Source organism: Barbus barbus (genome assembly GCF_936440315.1).
Source record: "Barbus barbus genome assembly, chromosome: 3".
Lineage (NCBI taxonomy): Eukaryota > Metazoa > Chordata > Actinopteri > Cypriniformes > Cyprinidae > Barbus > Barbus barbus.
The window spans coordinates 17,564,955-17,585,143 of record NC_136731.1 but is presented as its reverse complement, the minus strand read 5'-3'; the positions used below and the strand labels follow the sequence as shown (position 1 = coordinate 17,585,143).

Genomic DNA, 20,189 nt, shown 5'->3' with positions numbered 1-20,189 from the left:
CCTTCATATAGCTATACGCTCGTGTCTGAAAATCTGGAAAGTTTTCATTTAAGCCTGGAATTAAATAAGGTTTGTACATGAAATCAAAGTTGCTTCTGCACCATTTATAGGTCTGATCAAACAAGCAAATGAGCATGTTAAAAACTTTGTACAGATGCTCTTGCTTCAATCCATTGAAGCTCAAGATGCTCTTTGGATCATTTTCAAATCATTTTTAATAACAGGCTTTACACAAATCTCTGAAATTCATGTTCACATTTAATTTTACTTTAAACTTTCAACTGCAAATTTAAATTGGTATGCTAATCATATAGAACATTATTTAAAGAAATGGGGAAAAATTGTACTCAATTAAAACAAATGTATGCATTAGTGGTCACAGACGTTTGGAGGCCATTGTACTGTACATTAAGCAATAGGCAAGCAATGTCTTCTATATTAATCTGGAATTGTGTCATAATAATTTTTCTTAGTGTGAAGAACATTTAATAATCTAAAGAACTATCAAGAGCCTTTTGTGCAACAGAAGGTTCCATAGATGTTTTTAAGCATGTATAGTTTTCAACATGCTTTGATCAGGGATTTCTCACATATATGTTCACATACACAATGTTCGGCTATATTTTTTTTCCAGGTTTCAGTACAGACCAAAACATTGCTTGTTAGAAACATGCATTGCATCTGTTTAGGGATACATGTCTGTCTGTCTTTCTTCATTTTCTTTTTTTTTCTTTCTGGCTTGGCAGTGTTTTTAGCAGAGGCAGTGCGATCCTCACTCTTGGACACTGCAAATCTCAGATGTGTTTCCAGACTTGAGGCCAGTCAGGAATGAGTTTATGATATCACACTGTGAAATCAAACATCTTTCCACTTTCCATCCACTCTGCAAACGGCCAGAGGACCTGTGCGCAGTCAAACAGAGATTCTGCCTCTGCCACATTTGCATGCAAGAGCCTTTATACTGCACCCTGATATAAGCTGAAGTACAAAAATGTAGTTTAAATGTTAAGAATCATTTCATATCATTTAGGAATCTGACAGACTGACATTAATTCAGAGCAATTTACAGTACAGTTGTGGTCAGTAAGTTTTTTTTTTCAAAGAAATTAATGCAATTATCAGAAGTAAATCATTACATTTTGAGCTCTATTTATCAAAGAATCCTGAAAAAATGCCATGGTTTCCACCAAAATATGAAGGAGCACAACTATTTTCAACATTGATAATAATAAGAAATATTTCTTGAGCAGCAAATCAGCATATTAGAATGATTCCTGAAGGATCATGTGACTCTGAAGACTGAAGTCATGATGCTGAAAATTCAGCTTTGATAACAGAAATAAATGACATTTATTCCAATAGAAAATAATTATTTTAAATTGTAATAATATTTCACAATATTACTGTTTTTTTCTGGGTTTTTGGTCAAGTAAATGCAGCATTAGTGAGTATAGACATTAGTGCTGTCAAACGATTAATCGTGATTAATCGCATCCAAAATAAAAGTTTTGTTTATGTAATATATGTATGTGTCTGTTTATTATGTATATATAAATACACACACATACACTATATATTTTTGAAAATATTTACATGTATTTACATTTATATATTCATTATTATATTTTATATTAGATATAAATATATTTAATATATAAACAACATATTTTTCTTACATATATATACATGCATGTGTTTGTATTTATAAATATACACAGTACATACACATATATTATGAAAACAAAAACTTTTATTTTGGATGTGATTAATTACGATTAATTGTTTGACAGCACTAATAAAAATATATATTAAAACAATCTTTCCAACCACAAATCAAACCCACAACTTTGCTGATGCTACAGTGCTGCTTTGTTCTACTAATTCAGCTACTTTACTTTGATGTATGAAACTGAGTGTATGCAGTTTTCTGTATAATTATTTTTTTTCTTTGTATTCTAATATGTTTCACATATGTGGTAGAAATTTCTCTAAGAAGATGATAAAAACATGCACTGACCACAGTTTTAAGAATCTGTTGTGCCACTTCTAACCTTTAAACATATAACTACATTCTTGAACTTCTATAAGTCCATTATTATATTAACTATATTAGTATTTAAACCTGTGAAATCTCTGCTTTCAACAGGAACCAGCTGTCCCCTTTGTCCTCTAGATGCTGCGAGGCATTTTGAGCGTGTCCATCTGGAGAAACCTGCTGAGTTCACACGCTTTGATGCTATAACATAAACCTTTAGCCTCTGAATAAGCTGTCAGCACTATGAGAGAGGGGGCACACATAAAGAGAGAGATAGAAAAGACGTAGAAGAGAAAGATGTCTAGTGACGTGAAGTGAAAAGGAAGCAGGCGTTTCTCAATAGGAGCTACTTACCGAAATCTTTTTTGCAGTATTTTTTCATGGTGACCTTCATCTTGCCCTTAGGAGTCTTACAGTGGGAGTCACAGTCTGAGGAAGATAACAGACAGAAGACTAGTGAAACGGGTAAAATCTGTGTGAAACAACAAAATTAGTCAAAATCGGGCATTTTTGAATATATTTAGTACTTTATCCTTTAAAGTTTTTGAGATGGAACAGTTTATTGAAACTTTAGAGAAAATTGTTGGTGTGTTTTTTGTTGAGACATCAGAAAAATACAATTTGGTGCAGTTGCTGATATTTATATGTCCAAAATGTAAGATTAAATTCTGACTGTGTGTAAATCAGTGATATCTATAGCAGACTACTTAAATAAAATGCCAGCTGTCACTCTATATTTCCCAATAATATGTCCTAGTAAGATGATATTTAAACGTTTTATGATCAAAGCGCTGTAGTTTTTATTGTGGGGCAAAATATACAATTTAATGCAGTACAATGATGATTGAGAGATTAACAAATAAACATTTCAGTTACAATTTATTTTAAGGTGTCCTTGTTACAGTGCAATTATATATTTAAGTACTGAGTAATATTAACATACTATATGGTTAGGATTAAGGTTTGGTTTAGGGTTAGTGGTATGTAATTTTGGATCATTTATTGTTATTATAACAGTAAGTACATGTAATGTGTAACAAGGACACTGTAAAATAACATGTTAACAACGTTTCTCAAAAGCCATATTTGATACTCACATTTTAACATGATTTTTCTACATATGTTTGGATAATCAACTAAACCTGTGTTGCTTTAGTCCAGTAGGTGTTCATTTTGAAATATCCCAAACAATATAAAAGTTATTCTCACATATGAAAATATTAAAGGTTTCACAGCTAAAAGACATGAGAACCGCAACCAGAAGGGGGAAGTATATTAGAATGATACTAAATGATTTTACATGCTAAAAAAGGATGAACTATTAATCAGACGACACAAGGCATGTGGTAGATCATGAACAATAGGTTTTAAGCAAAGTTTTGATCACATTGATCATTTAAAGACCTTAGAAATGTACATATCATAGGATTTATAGGGTTATTGAAAATGGACGACATACAAAGTGGCCTAAATGTATGAATATCTTTTCAATAAATCACAAAATATCAAACCACATGACATTTAAAAGAAGTTTACAACGTTTTTACAAAGGAAATTCTGGGACTAACTGGTTATAAATAACAGCAAAAAGCATCATTTGTTTGCAGATGCCACTTGTTTTGTATTATATTGTCTAATGCAATAACACTGACACACTTTTAAGTGTGATTCAAGTGTCCAGATAATTTTGAAGTCGCTGCTTCATCTGGACTTTTAAAGAGAGTCACGTTAGACCTAATTAAGACTTAATGGCTATTTATTCATTTAATCTTTTCTTCACTTAAGCCAGTCATTTTCTCACCCTAATTATCAGTGCCTCCCCATATCCTCCCATTTACTCAGCGATGTCAGGGCAGGGGGTTCACAGGTCATTCAAACTTCATTCAGACACAGAACACCCCCATCACAATGCCCACAATAGCGAATCCTCATTTAAACGCAGCTTTTCACATATAAACCTCAGGGACGGCGTCCAGCGTGCTATGATTTATAGCCCTAGCGCTCAGCGGATCTATTCGACACTGCTGTGGAGATTTGAACCCCACAATGAGGCCTGGCCCATGGAGTCACATCAACGTCAGCCACCTTCTGGACCCAATCCAGAGCGCTGGCACGGTTCTCCTGACACAAACCGAAACCCGAGAGTCTCTCGTCGCAGCTACTTCACATAGCGCAATAACTGCGAGATTTCTAGCCGACTGGAAGAGATGGGAGCGAGAAGACCTTTCAGCTTTCGCTTGAATATGGACAAACTTCATTATTTTCTCCGGCCCTCTGTCCAATCCACCCTTTTCATGTCCCTTTATATTCCATCTGAATGAGGTTACCTGGGCAACGGCGAAGCAGGAAAGAACCACCAACCCGAAAAAAAAAAAAAAAAAAGTTTGAAGGAGGAAAGTAAAAGGGGGGTTGAGGGCTAGAGGAGCGAGATGTCTGGCAGCTTTGGGGGGTGGTGGTAACACAAAAAGGTGGTGCGCAGAATTAGGATGTGAAGGACCGGGTGTGTGTGTGGGGGGGGGGGGGACTGGAGGCAGAAAGTGAGAAAAAGTGCGGAGAAGGGGGTGGTGTCCCAAAAAAGTAAATGATTCTGGTGAGTCCATATCAGCCACACCTGATTTCCATGTAAATGCGTGAACGGAGGATGGGACGGCTTTTGTGTGGTGATGGCCCTTGTCCACCTCATCCTGCCTCTCTTTGATAAGATTGGGCGGCCATTAGGCAAGCGGCACAATGCCTGACGCTGCCTATTACACCCACGTCCCCTCCATAATGGACGTCCCCTGTGGAGGGACAAATGTTTGCTTAATAGAGTCCCATGATAAAAATCCACCCAGTGTTTTTTTTTAATCCCTATTTTAAAATCCCCTTTCTCAAATCAGGCTGTTCTGAGGTTCCTGTCAGAATGACATAGTTCTGCACAGGCCCCTCCCACGATTATTTATTGACAAGGCCGTCTCACCTTAGACCCACCCTGAGTGAGCTGAGAGCTGTCCGTCATTGTGTCGACTCCGGTGCAGGGGAAGACAAGATGTCTCCGATTAAGCGATTGAGGTGTTTTGTTGTTGGATATAATAATGAATATAGCAGTCGTCATTTACTCCCGACATCTGAGCTGCTGAAGATGCAGAGGATTAACGTTACTTTTATTTTTGAAGTGAATGCGCCGATTCCCGATCTGCCTAAATGTGTCTATGTTCGTGCGAATCATTCGTGATCTAGCACCATCTACAGAAGAAGTGAGTATAAGGTTTTTTTATGAATCTTTGCAAATCACCTTCCCTAACAATGTTCTAGTTTGCAAGTTTCGCGGCTGAAGATTACAATCTGCTCGTCACACCACGGAAGAGAAGGGTGGGGTCAGCAGAGCTCATTAGCATTTAAAGCAACATGGACTAAAAACAGCTTGCTAAAAACAGAGCTGACTTTGACGGGGTAAAAAGAATGTTTTTTACACTATAACTGAGAAATTTTAACAAAAGTATGTTATAGACTTTTCATTAAGACCCTAAAGAATCATATCAACTTGTGGAAAATGGGCATCCGATGACCCCTTTAATAATTCTATCTACCATTCAGATTTTGAACATATTCCATGTGTCGTTCAAAAGATTGTGGCCAGAATGTTTTTGAAAGTAGTCTCAAGGCTGCATTTATTTGATCAAAAATACAGTAAAATCTGTAATATTGTGAAATATTATTACAGTTTTTTGTATCTTTTTTTTATCTAAATACATTTTTGTTTTGTGGAAACAATAATTGGTTGATTTTCCAAATTTTTTTTGATGATTAGAAAGTTTGAAACACTGTAACAGCATTTATTCGAAATAGAAACATTATAAATGGATTTACTGTCACTTTTGATCAATTTAATGCATCCTTGATGAATAAAAGTATTAATTTCTTACTGATCACAAACTTTTGAACAGTAGATTATATAATTTATAATATAGTGATGTTTCATGTTTTGTATTGTCATTCTGTGATTAAATTTATTTATACTATTTTTAGTAGGACAGAAAATCAAAAAAGAGGTCTGAATCCACTTATATTTATTTGATTAAAAATATTTCCTAATTGTAAGATTGAAACAAGCATTTTCCGTCAAGCAGTTTTAAAACTATATGTATTGTGAAAAGTGCTATACAAATTATGTCGAAATGAATAAAAACAGGCTTGTAAAAAAAATACTGTGCTAGCTGTGTTTTATTTCAAAGAATTCAGAATTTTTATGATTTTTTTTATTTTTGGACACAATATATTTACTAATATTTTTTAATATTTTTAAACACTTAATCATTTTACTTTTCTATTTATATATTATATTTCAAATTGTATATTAAATTTAACAAATGTACAAAGCGTGTGGGGGAAAACAGTGAACACAACACAAGCCAGACCCAAAATCATGTCTCCCAGATACAGTATAAGTGTCACAGATGCAATTTGAAAGTACTGATTAATAATAATTATTACTCAAACAAAATTGGGACCAGACTGATGCAGACCATATTAGAACCGGCATGTCACACTGACCGCCACAACTGTGCTAACTGGGGAAATGTTATTGCTCTTTGTGAAACATCTGAAAGTTGATAGAAGCCAGAAAGTGTTCAGCAGTTGAGTCTGGCTCTATGGGACGGCTGCACGTCACAGGCGTTACTCCCACAGTGCAGACAGTGATCGGGCAGCTTGGGTAATTGAGTATGAATGAAAGTCAAGGGTGTGTTCTCCCTCATGGCACTGCGCTGCGAGAGTGTGACGGGAAAGCAAACGCATTCAAATGAAGCATGTAATCAGATTAGAGTCCCAGCCAGTTTCGATGGTGACTGAGACAGAGCGAGAAGAGAAGGAAAGGCATGGCTCATGTTGATATCCTCATGATTAAGAAAACCTCACGCAGATCTTATTTAAATCAAAGATCCACTGCTGCATTTTTATGGCCCTGTGTTGGCAATCTAAGGCATGCTTTAAAGTCAGCATGCTGCTGGGATTTATTGTGCAATATTGACACAGATGGCAAATACATACATAAATGGGCATGAAATATTGATTAGATTTGTTTTGGCATGACATGAGAGACAAACTAACACAGCTATGTAGAGAATTTGTTGCTGTAACATTATACTAAAATATTGGAAGACAGATTAATATATTATTATTATTAACATATAACATAATCAATGTGATTCATATATTGAAAATAATTTAAGTCATTGTGTTCCAGTTTATTCCTCTTCTTTATGTATTACACATATGTATGTGTGTGTGTGTGTGTGTGTATACATAGATAAACTAGACATAGTTATATATACAAACTATATATACAATAAAGTAAATGTAAGTATATATATATATATAAATAAATTTTTAATATTTTATAATAAAATTTATTAATTTTAAAAGTTAATTATATGTGAAAGTTATTAAAGCATGTTTCCACCATTAAGAAATTAGTTGAGAGAAGACTTTAAAAATGATTATTAATATATTATTTTAAATTATTATTATTATTATTACACAATGTAGAAAAAATGTAGTTTCACTTAAATTATTTATGGTTCTGTAATTCTGTGGTGCTAATTGTTTTAGTGCTGTCAAATCGCAATTAATCGCATCCAAAATAAAAGGTTTTATTTACATAATATATCTGTGTGTAATGTGTATATTTATTATTTATATATAAATACACACACATACAGTGTATATTTTGAAAATATTTACATGTATATATTTATATTCATATAATTTATATTATATATAAATATATTTAATATATTTACGTAAAATATTTTTCTTAAATATACACATGCATGGTGTGTATTTATATATACATAATAAATATACACAGTACACACACATATATTATGTGAACAAAAACTTTTATTTTGGATGCAATTAATTGCGATTAATCATTTGACAGCACTAGCATCAATATTGTGGAAAATATTTAGACCAGGGGAATTTTAGAACTTCTACCATGAATTATGTTTTGTTTTTTTTAAGAATATTTAGATTTTGCTAGGATTGGCACATTCTCAAAGTTTCTATAACATTCTGGAATATTCTGAAACATTCCAGAACATTGTGGGACTAGTCATTAAAAACACTTCTGAAGTTTTGGATGATTCACTTTTGGTAACTGTTTATGTTAAACTGAGTGTTGTTAGCTCAGTATTATGCATGCACTAGGGGTGTGCTCAAAATATCGATTCTTAGATACATACCGATATAATAAAAAAAGATACAGTATCGATATTCTAGCCCTTAGTATCGATACTCCGCCCAGCCATTAGGGGGCGCAGCGGCGCCCGCGAGTTTCAAAAAACTCATGGAAAATGTTAAAGCAAATGTTGTAGCATTTAAGCGATTTCATAGTGAAATATGTTATGGCAGTACATGGTGTCACAAAAAAGAATTATAAGAAGATTTAATAAGAAGTTAAGAATAATAAGAAGATTTTGTGCTTGTGTGAGCTCAGACTGTACCCTTGGAAAGTTAAATGTTGACTTGTGGTAATTTCCAGATTAATACAATTTGTGTACAATTAATCAGAGCACTTAAAGTTGCAAATATTTAAGCAAAATGCACTTTGTTATAATGCACTTTTGTCTTCAATAAATTGAAGAAAAATGCAGAGTTCTGTTTGTTGAGTAAATGTGTTCAGCATTAACTAATTGGCTCTGGCCCATGTATTTTTATTGAATCGTATCGAATCGTGTCACATTGTATCAAATCGTATCGAGACAGCTCTGTATCGAGGTACGTATCGAATCGTGACCTGTGTATCGAGGTATGTATCGTATCGCCAGGTTCTCCAAGGTATACAGCCCTAGCATGCACCGTGTAATTTTTATGCATGATTAAAAATAGATTAGCTTGTAAGTTGTCAAAATATGTTTTTGCTTTCATGAGCACTGTTAATGACACACAAAAAGTAATGTGATTTTTGTATTCAGCATGTCAAACTTAAAAAAAAAAACAAAAAAAAACATTAAAAATAAAAGCGAAACAAAACATTTTCATGGTGTAATTATCAACATTTTGCAGTTTGCAGAATGTTTGAATCAAAGCGCAAGACAAATCACAAACAATAGACACAAATTTGTGGTGAATATCTTCCCATATAGAGCTACACAAATGCCTTATTAAGTAAGTGAATTTGAAGTTCCTGAAAGTATTTTTATATGCAGGTTTTATTTTCTTTCCTGAACTCACCTGTGGGCTCTTCTGAACTGCTGTAGGTGGCTGTGGGTGCAGCAACAGGAATCTCTGTAACAAACAGTCAAAACCTCACTGAACTTTATACTGCTGCATTCAATAAACACATTTGAACTTACATTGTTTTTTTCAAGATTAGGTTTATAAGGCATATCAGGTTTATTAGACATATCACTGATGACGTGAAGATGTGGCGGTGTCTAGTTTTAATGGGTTTCCAGTCTAAAGCCCATACTTCCTTCTTTTAAGCATTCTGCTGTCTGATATACGCCGATAGGGGATCGAAGCTTGTTAAAATGTGCAGTTGGCAAAAAGTACGATGTCGCAAAAATTTAATATCAGGCTATTAAAACAAAAGCACGTTATATCACGAAATATATGAGAAACCAAATATTTTCCAGTCAATTGCCGCTGCTCCCTCTTTCTCTCCAGGTTTAACAGCACATTTGTAACCTACCCTGAGAAATTAGGGGAAATCTAGTTTCTCGTGGATCGGGGGTTTCATTTGTCTACGTGAACTCTTGCCAAGCAAATCTGAATGGCTTCGTGTGTACAGTCGCTTTTGTCAGCGGTCCAGATAATTCTTTATTTCGATGTCATCAGTTACTGCATAATAGAAGTGGTTTACATTAATAGGCGTGCATTGTATTGCGCTCCCAGCAAGTATCTTATCGAGAAATGCCAGCTGCTGTGTGGGCCTGTCCTTAATCGCCACAGAGACCGTCTGCTGCCTTGTTGATACTGCCAATAAACATATCACCCATCATGCCCCTGGAGCAGGCTGTGAGATTTATGAGTTGAAAGGCCGTCAGCGAGGTTCAGGGCAGACTAGGTCGTGTCAGCCAGGGCTTTATGGTCTGTTTGACTTAGCGGAGGGCAATCAGCAAATGTCCATCCAAGGAAATAATGGAACGGGACAGATACGGAAATTAAATGGGCCGGGGCCATGAAATCATGAATAATAATAGGTGTTTATGCAGAATTTCTTTGGAGTATTATTATTGATGTCTCTGTGGGTGGTAATTGGACAAGAAGTCATGATGGACCACCTCATTTAGTGCAAGAATAATTTTTGAATAATAGATTATTATTTGTGCTTTTATAACAACCATTTTGTGTCCCTGTGTTATTTATTTAGAGGTCACCCTCATTTTTCAAGAGGTAGAGGAGATGCAATGAAATTGAAGATTATTCAGTGTGCTTCAGTACTGTTTTCCCACTAATGTGTTTGAAAATGGCTTTATATTTTGTTAAGTGTTTTTTATTGTTATTTTTTGTTATTCACAATATACAATTATTGTCCAATTGCATAGTATATGGTACGGTACTTTCATAAATATGAATAAATATTTTAGAGAAAAATACATGTACTATTTTTTAACCACAACCAAGAAATATGAAGCTATTAAACAGATTTATTTAGACTGACTAAGGATTATCCTATATATACAGTATATATATATATATATGGGGAAGTTGTGGCCTAATCCAGAGGTTGCGGGTTCGAGTCTCGGGCCGGCAGGAATTGTAGGTGGGGGGAGTGAATGTACAACGCTCTCTCCACCCTCAATACCACGACTGAGGTGCCCTTGAGCACGACACCGAACCCTCAACTGCTCCCCGAGTGTGTGTTCATGGTGTGTGTGTGTTCACTGCTGTGTGTGTGCACGTTGGATGGGTTAAATGCAGAGCACGAATTCCGAGTATGGGTCACCATACTTGGCCGTACGTCATATCACTTTTACAATTATTTGATGAAAAATGCGGTAAAAACACTATAATATTATGGAATATTATTCCAATTAAAAATAACTGTTTTCTATTTTAATATATTTTAAAGTGTAATTTATAAAGTGTATGTGATTCAAAGCTGAATTTTCAGCATCATTACTCCAGTCTTCAGTGTCACATGATCCTTCAGAAATCATTCTAATATGTAATCATTCTTAATATTTTTTGTGGAAAGCAATATTTTTTTTCAGGATTCTTAATGAATAGAAATTTCAAAAGAACAATATTAAAACATGTATAATTTTTAACATAAAAGCCTTTATTGTGACTTTTGTTTAATGTAATGCATCCTTGCTAAATATTGATTTTATAAAAAATCTTACTGACCCCAATCAGAAGTGTAATTAAGAATTAGGGCTGGACCAGTAGAAGAAGAAAGAAAAAGAAGCCAGATTAATCTTACTGATACAAGGGGCGATAGGTGATCTGCTTTGCTGGTATCCTTTAGCGCAGCGGTTGCAAGTGATGCCAGTCACACCATCTTTGCATGGGCACTGTCCGGTCGTATGGTTACAGGTCTTACCAGCTGCACCAACTGGATGACAATCACAGGCTGAAGAGAAAACACAAAACCAATGGTTACTACTGCAGTACTTTAATGCCTAGATCTAGTGACTGAGAAAGTATATTAGATGCTGATTCAGTTACTGCTCTGTTGAAATCAGTTCAGTGAAAAAATCGTTCAAGATTAAAACAACCGATTCGTTCGAGAATCAGACTTCACAAGTCGCCATGTGTGTTGTTGATTCACTAAAAAGAACCGGCTCATAAGAAACATTCATTCTGTAATCAAAGTACTCCATTCATGTTGTTCATTGTTTATTCTGTAAAAAGAATTGGCCCATACAAATCATTAGTTCACATATAGGCTGCACAGTTTGCGCTGAATGTTTTGATTTACTAAAACGAACCAGCTCATAAGAGTCATTTTGAATATGACTACATGGTGTACAGTTCACTGTCTTTATTACATCTCATTCAATACATACTACAAACTCGGGTAAAATATCATTCCTTTTGCTGTGGCAATGAAGATTTCATGGCGGGGGAGTGCAAGGTTATGCCCCTTAAAGTGATATTAAGTCTGGAGCTTTACGTTACAATATCACAAACTAGAAACTTCTGTTTGAAATTAGTTTGTGGAGTTTTAAGAATAGTTATTACCCACACCTGTGTGCGTGTGTGTACGCACACTGTGCCTGGATCCTGTCCAGACTACTTCCATGTGAGTGTGTAGGCCTATGTGGAAATGGTGGATACCCGCTGTGTGGAAGCAACAGGTACCTGGCATGTGTCTGTGTGTGTTAATACTTCTCGAGATCTGACATAGCGCTGTCATATGCGGAGGCTGCGCACAGCCTGATCAAGTTTCCAATGTAAAAAGACATTTGGAAAAGCATAGCCCTCGCAAAAAAGGCTGAATAATGTTCCCATTAATGACGGAACAGCGGGTACTTCAAAGGTGCTCTGGCTGAGCTATTAGTCGGGACGATCACACGTTAAAATGTGAGAACTTCTTTGTGTGCTCGCGCTGCCAAACGTTTACCATAAAGCTGCTTGTTTGAAGTCTCAACTCAACTCTTCCCTTCAGCCGTTTTTTATGTAGCCAGGGATTCATTTGGAAATTATATGAAGTGGTTTAGCCGCAGTGAGAGCTCAAAGCTCTTGGGACTAAAAAAAGTTTATGAATATTAGAAGTCATTTCTTGAATTAATAACAAAGGCAATTGTTCGTCTCAGATTTATGTCTGCCCAAGAGAAGCTGAACACAGTCATAATAGTGCCAGAACAGAAATGGTTGTTCTGAAGAGACGAGTCATTGCGCCGTTAATCATTTGCCATTTTTCTTTTCTCTCTGTGAGTTTTATGCAGCCTCATAAGTAATTCATTATTAACTCACTACATACTGTAGGCATCAACTTTTCACTATCCGTCCGTCCGTCTGTCCATCTATCTGTCTGTCCGTCTATCTGTCTGTCTGTCTGTCCGTCTCTCTGTCTGTCTGTCTGACTGTTTGTCTGTCTCTGTCTGTCTGTCTGTCTCTCTGTCTGTCTGTCTGAGTGTTTGTCTGTCTCTCTGTCTGTCTCTCTGTCTGTCTGACTGTCTGTCTGTCTCTCTGTCTGTCTGTCTGTCTGTCCGTCTCTCTGTCTGTCTGTCTGAGTGTTTGTCTGTCTCTCTGTCTGTCTCTCTGTCTGTCTGACTGTTTGTCTGTCTCTGTCTGTCTGTCTGTCTCTCTGTCTGTCTGTCTGTCTGAGTGTTTGTCTGTCTCTCTGTCTGTCTCTCTGTCTGTCTGACTGTCTGTCTGTCTCTCTGTCTGTCTGTCTGACTGTTTGTCTGTCTCTCTGTCTGTCTGTCTGTCTGACTGTTTGTCTGTCTCTGTCTGTCTGTCTGTCTCTCTGTCTGTCTGTCTGAGTGTTTGTCTGTCTCTCTGTCTGTCTCTCTGTCTGTCTGACTGTCTGTCTGTCTCTCTGTCTGTCTGTCTGACTGTTTGTCTGTCTCTCTGTCTGTCTGTCTGTCTGTCTGTCTGACTGACTGACTGACTGTCTTCTCATTTGTCTGTAGGTCCCATTCATCCATCCGTCTATTTACCGGTCTGTCTGTCCATCCGTCCATCTGTGTTTCTGTCTACCTATTCATCTGTTTGTAAGGCCTATAAACCTTTTTTTTATTTCTAACTAATCCAGTTCAAACCAACATTCACTGCAGCCAACATTTCAACTTCAGAGACTATTTGACGTCAGAAAACTGGTCGTAGAAGATATTTTATGAAACATTTCAGAACGGAAAGGTATGTGAAATTCAGGCTGCATAGCATATTAGTAAATAGTTTGCATTGATACAGCAACTGGCTAATACAAGGTATCTTAGAAGGCACTCTGCATATTGTTTTCTGAATTGACACCATACAGAAGAAATGTAGAAATCATGCTTTGAGAATAGAAAACAATCTTAATAACAGCATTTATTCAGTTTCAATTGGATTGCTTTCGCTATTTCCTCTCACTGATGATTTAGTTGATGTCAATAAATGCTACATAAAGTGGTGGGATGCTTTGAATTTCAATGCCCACTTAACATTCGGTAAAAAGCAGCTACAGTTCTGCACTTAAGCCACCCACCAACCAGCCCACCGCGTGCTGAATTACGACACCACTCTTACGCCTTCACAGACGACCCTACAACTCTACAGCACATAATCTAAACCAGAGCTACTAATAATTCAGCAGTAGTAAGAAGAGATGCTGGGGAAATGAGTGTGAGCAATGCAGAATGTACTGTAAGTTCTCATGGCTGTTGAAAACCCCTCTCCATGTTTAAAGGAACAGTTCACCCAAAAATGTAAATTCTGTCATCATTTGTTCACACTTATGTCGTTCCAAATATTACTTTTTCTTCTGTGGAGTGCTAAGGGAAAAAGTTTTTACATTTTTTTTCCAGGCCACACATTTCCATGAAATTACAGTGAATGAGGACTAAGCTTTTTAAGCTTCAAACAGGGTGCAAAAGCACAATAATAGCAGTCCAAATTACTTGTGCACTATATTCTACATATGCAGTCATAGTTATTCACTAATATCCCTGCAGAGGGTAGTTAATCGCAGTCAGTAAAATTGAGAAATGAATTAGTCTGATTCGTGAGCTAGTCATTTAGACCTGTTTTGTGAACTGACTCAAATGATTCATTGAAAAGATCAGACTCAAAAGAACAATTTGTTTACAAATCAGATAATGAGACAGTCTGCTACTTTCTTTAAAGAAGTTGGCATAGATTGGAATTTGATCTTTTTTAAATTATCTTTTAAATTTAAATTACTGGCTTTAGAGTACTGAAAATATAGTAAACCAGCCATTTATGCTACATTTACATTTTTTTTCTTTTTTAATTACTTTTTTATTGCAACTGCATGGAAAATAATTACATTTCAATTTATTCTGTCTTCCACAAAATAAAGTAAGCCAGGATGCATGATTTGGGGGGAAATATGCATCATCATCATCATCATCCTTATTATTATTATTATTATTATTATTATTACATTTAAAAAAAAATTGTCTTCATTCCTTCATTTTCAAACATTAAACCATAGCTTTTGTTTTGGTGAAAAATTGAAGGGTGCCCTTAAAGCTTCACAGTTTTATTTTATAAGTGCTTCTGGAAAGATGGTCGCACATGTTGTGTTTTCACTCCAAACTCCGCAGATGTAGAGATGAGTTTGTGTGGAGCAGCATTTACTGCAAACCGAGCTTACATATATAAGAAAACAGTGCTGCACTTCACTCTGAAATACAATGTGTATATACCCAAAGTTCTGTCATGAAACTCTAGATGGCGCAGTCCAATAGGTCAAACTCAATCTGACATAATGACATCATTACTCACATGGCGCAGCTGATTGGTTCTTTTTATATCAGCAGTCAATGCGCCTGCTGCTCAACATTCAGATACTTGGCTAGTGGTTGCTGTAACAGTTGCAGCACGCTTCAGAAACCCTTCACCTTCCCCAGCTCCACCTGTATAGATCTGCTACGGGGTGATCATGTATGCTTTATATGGGGTCATATATGTTGTATGTGCAGCAGCGGTTTTCCTTACTGATAGCAGCATGTCTGTTAATGTATTGACAATTCTAGCCGCAGCAGCAGCGTAGCAGATCTATTCTGCCAAGACCAAACAGAATAACACTGTCATGTACATTACCATGCTAAACCCTCAAAAAGTTGTCATTATAGAAATTTATTGAATTAAATTGCAGCCTTTGCAATTTGATAATCACACTAAGCAGCAGTGTTGGGGAAAGTTACTTTTAAAAGTAATGCATTACAATATTAATTGCAGTACGTAATTGCGTTACTTTTGCGTTATTTTTTAAATATGAGCAGGGCTTGATTGTTTTTAATACAAGAAGTTCTAAATATAGCAAATGTAAAAGCCCTTTCACACCAAAAAGTGTAATGAATAAACCTCAGGCTGAAGGAAAAGTAAATTCACGTCTGTAAAGTATAACGCAGGAGAAGAAGATTCAACACTCTTCAGCAATAAAAAAACAATGAAGCACAATTGCTAGTTTATCTAAAGTCATTTTTTCTTATTAGTATGGTTGAACTGGATCATCAAAGGTCTGCAGCAAAGACATTGGTTAATGTAATGGGATTAGATACATTTGTGTTGTTTAACATTTAATTACTGCAGGTTTGCGTCATAGTTTGCATTTCACTGTTTTAATTAATTTTGATGAATACTAAATGTGTTTTTTGCGAGTGGGATGAATTCATGCACATTCACATTTAGTCTAGAACTACAGTAACAGCATGTTCACGCAGCGCACTGTCAGTCAATAAATGGGGAATAAAGTAACTGCCATTACTTTTTTGAAAAAGTAACTCAGATATTTTCTTGTAAATTAAAAAGTAATGCGTTACTTTACTAGTTACTTGAAAAAAGTAATATTATTACGTAATTCGCGTTACTTGTAATGCATTACCCCCAGCACTGCTAAGCAGCACAGCGATTTCGGTTTTATTTGGATTAATCAAACAATGATATGAGGGTGAATAAATAATACGAGAATTTTTATTTTTAGATGAGCTATTCCTCTATGTGCAAAGGTGAAAGAAATTACATCGTTCTTGTGGGTGACATGGTGTACTGTACTCAATGAGGGATGAAGTTGTTAATCTAGAATTTAAAACATGAGGTGTTCCAGACTGCCACTGACAATGGATCTGGTTTGGGGTCCAATTTGTCTCGGTAGGTGCTCTGTCACCTTATTTACAAGCGATATTCCTTTCTTTTCCAAACGACCCCCTATAGAATTTTCGAAAGCGCTGAACACTGTTGGCACAATGTTGCGTTTCCTGTCCAAAACAAGCACAATGAGATGGCTGGCTGACATGAACAATAAATACGGCAATCCGCTAGATGACGTCACAATGTTAAGGAGTTTGTCACCTGAGACGAGTGAAGCAATCATCTTGACAAAGGTGACTGGAACTCCTCAGCATTTCCCAAACAAACTTTGACTTTACTGGCCATTTACAGTATGTTAAGGTCATTACAAGAGGCTACTTTTGTAAAACTAGCATGCCTGTATCCGTCGCATCTGGCCTCCGAGCATCCCATATATAGCCTGAGTAAATGTTTTGGCTGGCAGAGAAAAGCTGTTGAAACCCTCCCCTGAATCAGATGCATTCCTCATGTGATAATACACAGCAATGTCAATGAAACTTGGGCAGTGTTTGCCATCCATCACATCTGCGCTTTGGAACACAACAGTCCGCAAAAAAATTAAGCTGCCCCAGTGATTGGGTTAGCAGTCTCTCATATCAATTATGCTGCAGTTTGTTGAAGCTTTCAGTCCGTCAAAACTCTGGGTCCGCGAGAGTCAGATGAGAATACAAGTTATCTTGGCTTGAAGGTGGGAAATATGCAATAGCACAGAATGTTTTGTGAGTGAATGGACTACGGGAACATGGGGGAATGACATTGTGAAATGAATCTGTGAACCAACAGTGGATAAAAGCCATGCATTTAAAACTTTAGAGCCGTCAAAGTATGTATTATTTCAGATGCCTGTGAAAGACATATTGTAACCGGATTTCATGTTTTATAAGAAAAGTATATTATATGCATTTACATGCACTTCTTTCAACTGTATGCTCATCTTTAAGAAATGTTTCCCACTTCATGTCCACAATCGGGTTCTGTTCACAACACATAGTGAGGTGCAAGTTGGATAAGTGACTGATTTGGAATGTTCTAGTGAAGTGCATGGGAGATTTGATTCAAACTGATTTTGCAACAATAGCATTAGCAATAGTTTTTCTAGGATAATTTTCAAAATGCTCTAAGCAATTTTGATTTTTCTTGGAATTCTGAGGTTATATCACAATTTTGTTTGTTTGTTTTTTGTTTCTGCCACGGAATAAAAAAATAAAATGGTAATTGCAACATTTTAACTCATAATTCTATTTTTTTTCTTGCAGTTGCAAGTTTATATCTCATAATTCAGACTTTCCTTCTTAGAGCATTGAGTTTATATTGCAATTCTAAGTTTATATATCTCACAATTTGGACTTTTTTTCACAAAATTACAAGTTTCATTTCCGATTTTATATCAAATAACCAGACTGTGCAATTCTTAGTTTATATCTCACAATTTTTATGTTTTTCCTCCCAAATTCGAGGTATAAACTCTGAATTGAAAGGAAAAAAAGTCAGAATTGTGAGATAAAAAAAACAATTATCTTTTTATTTTTTATCCAGCAGTGGAAACAAGGTTCCATTTATTCATCTTGGACAAGTGTTGCTCTGTTTGCCATGAATATGCAGTACTGCCTTAGAATTTGACCAAAAGAAGGCATAATCATGCTACCTCCCTTTGGAAACAGCCTTCACACCAGGACTGTGCCTTATGGTGCTTTAAAATGCTGCCTACATAGCTAGCTCACAAAGTTTTTGAACAGAGCCTTACAGGCCATCTGATCTCTAAGGGTGAACATGAGGTCTCTCAGGTCTAGAACATATGCGTAATCTCTGGTGCCTTTACATTTATTTATTTTTTTCACGGGTGAGTGAATAATTGGCTTGTTTCACTATTATTGTTAATATTCTCTCTTGTCCCAAATTCCATGGTAGTCCTACTTGTCTACTTGGCCTTTATTCATTTTCCAGGAAACCCCTTTGTATAAATACTATCTTATTCTAATCTCTTTCAGCTCAAACTCTATTTATCTAAATCAAGCAATTAAAACAGCATCCCATATAAAATAACCTGGGACATATTTCAAAGCATTTTGTGGATTTGAAGAAGGAAATTTTGAGTGCAAACCCAAATTTACCATGTTTAAGCATTTTGTATTTGATGTTTTACGTAGTTGTTTCTCAAAATGATTTATAGTCATAAATTACATCATTTACTATTTTTTAAATAACAGACTTAATAATTGTTCTCAGTGTGGTTTACCCATTTCGCTTGTACAGTAATTATAAAATATCTTGTTCAAGTTAATTACTGCATGTGGTTTGTTTACATATGGATTCTTGGTAGCATAGAGTAGTATAGAGACCAAATCTCACAATTAACAATTTGCTTATTAGCATGCCTATTATTAACATATTGGCTGTTTGTTAGCATTTATAAAGCACATATTCTGCATGACCATATTCTACAACCCTAATCCAAACACATACACTTAACAACTACCTTACTAGGAATGCACAATATTATCGGACTGATATCGGAATTGGCCGATAATGGCTTTAAATGTCAGCAGTGTGGCTCATTCTTAAAGCAAAGTTTTGTCTGAATGATAAAGACTATTTTGGATCGGTGCATTTAATCTGTGAAAGCACATACAGAATGATGCGTTCGGTGTATGATAGAGTAAACAGTAATAGCATGTGCAGTGGCCGCAGTGACAGTCTCCCCCGGGTCCTAACGCCAGTGCGGTAGGGAGTTTTAATCTGTAGGGGCGCTGTTGGCCTACTTCTAATTAAATTAAAAGTAAAATAGCCTACACAAGTAACATTTAGACTGTTTCTGATTAAAAAAGCAGTAATAGATGTCATAAAATAATGAGTATATTTTGATTTAAAGGTCAGAAGCTATAGCTTACATGAAAAAACAAATCACAAATATGACACTTGTAAATTAAATTATTTTATATGTACTGATTTATTCATTAATGTGTAATGTTTTATTTGTTTAAACAAATCATAAGCTCTAAAAGATTTTCTGAATTTTTATAACTGTTTTGCTTTAGACAATCTACAAATGTTAAATCTTAAAATGTTAGGTAACACGGCATCATTTTGGGGGGGGGGGGGGGGGGGTGCAGCGATTGATATATAGTTTATTTATAATTATTTTCAAAACTTTTATGTACTGTCAAAAAACCTTAATTATTGTTTAATTCTAACAAATAAGTTCTTGTTAAAAACTTACCAAAATTTAAAAAAATAGTTTGCTTATAATTTCTGCACAGGAGAGACTTGGTGTTGTTTACAAGCAAAAGGAAACATATCGGTATTACTATCGGCCAAAATGAGTTGAAAAATATCGGCATAGCAGATATTGGCAAAAATCCAATATCGTGCATCCCTATACCTTACTATTAATAACCAGCAAATTAGGAATTTATTGAGG

General features: G+C 35.6%; 1 protein-coding gene across 1 annotated transcript in view; it reads right to left on the bottom strand.

The window, feature by feature from the left end:
- LOC306848243 (netrin-1-like) overlaps positions 1–20,189 on the bottom strand; it is a gene marked incomplete at both ends in the record, with an annotated part of 55,182 nt that overhangs the window by 7,462 nt on the left and 27,531 nt on the right. Inside the window, 3 exons of the mRNA XM_079382676.1 lie at positions 2,390–2,464; positions 9,251–9,304; positions 11,448–11,597. Of these exons, the coding sequence (XP_079238802.1) occupies positions 2,390–2,464; positions 9,251–9,304; positions 11,448–11,597 (279 nt within the window). The remainder of the gene's footprint in view (positions 1–2,389; positions 2,465–9,250; positions 9,305–11,447; positions 11,598–20,189) is intronic.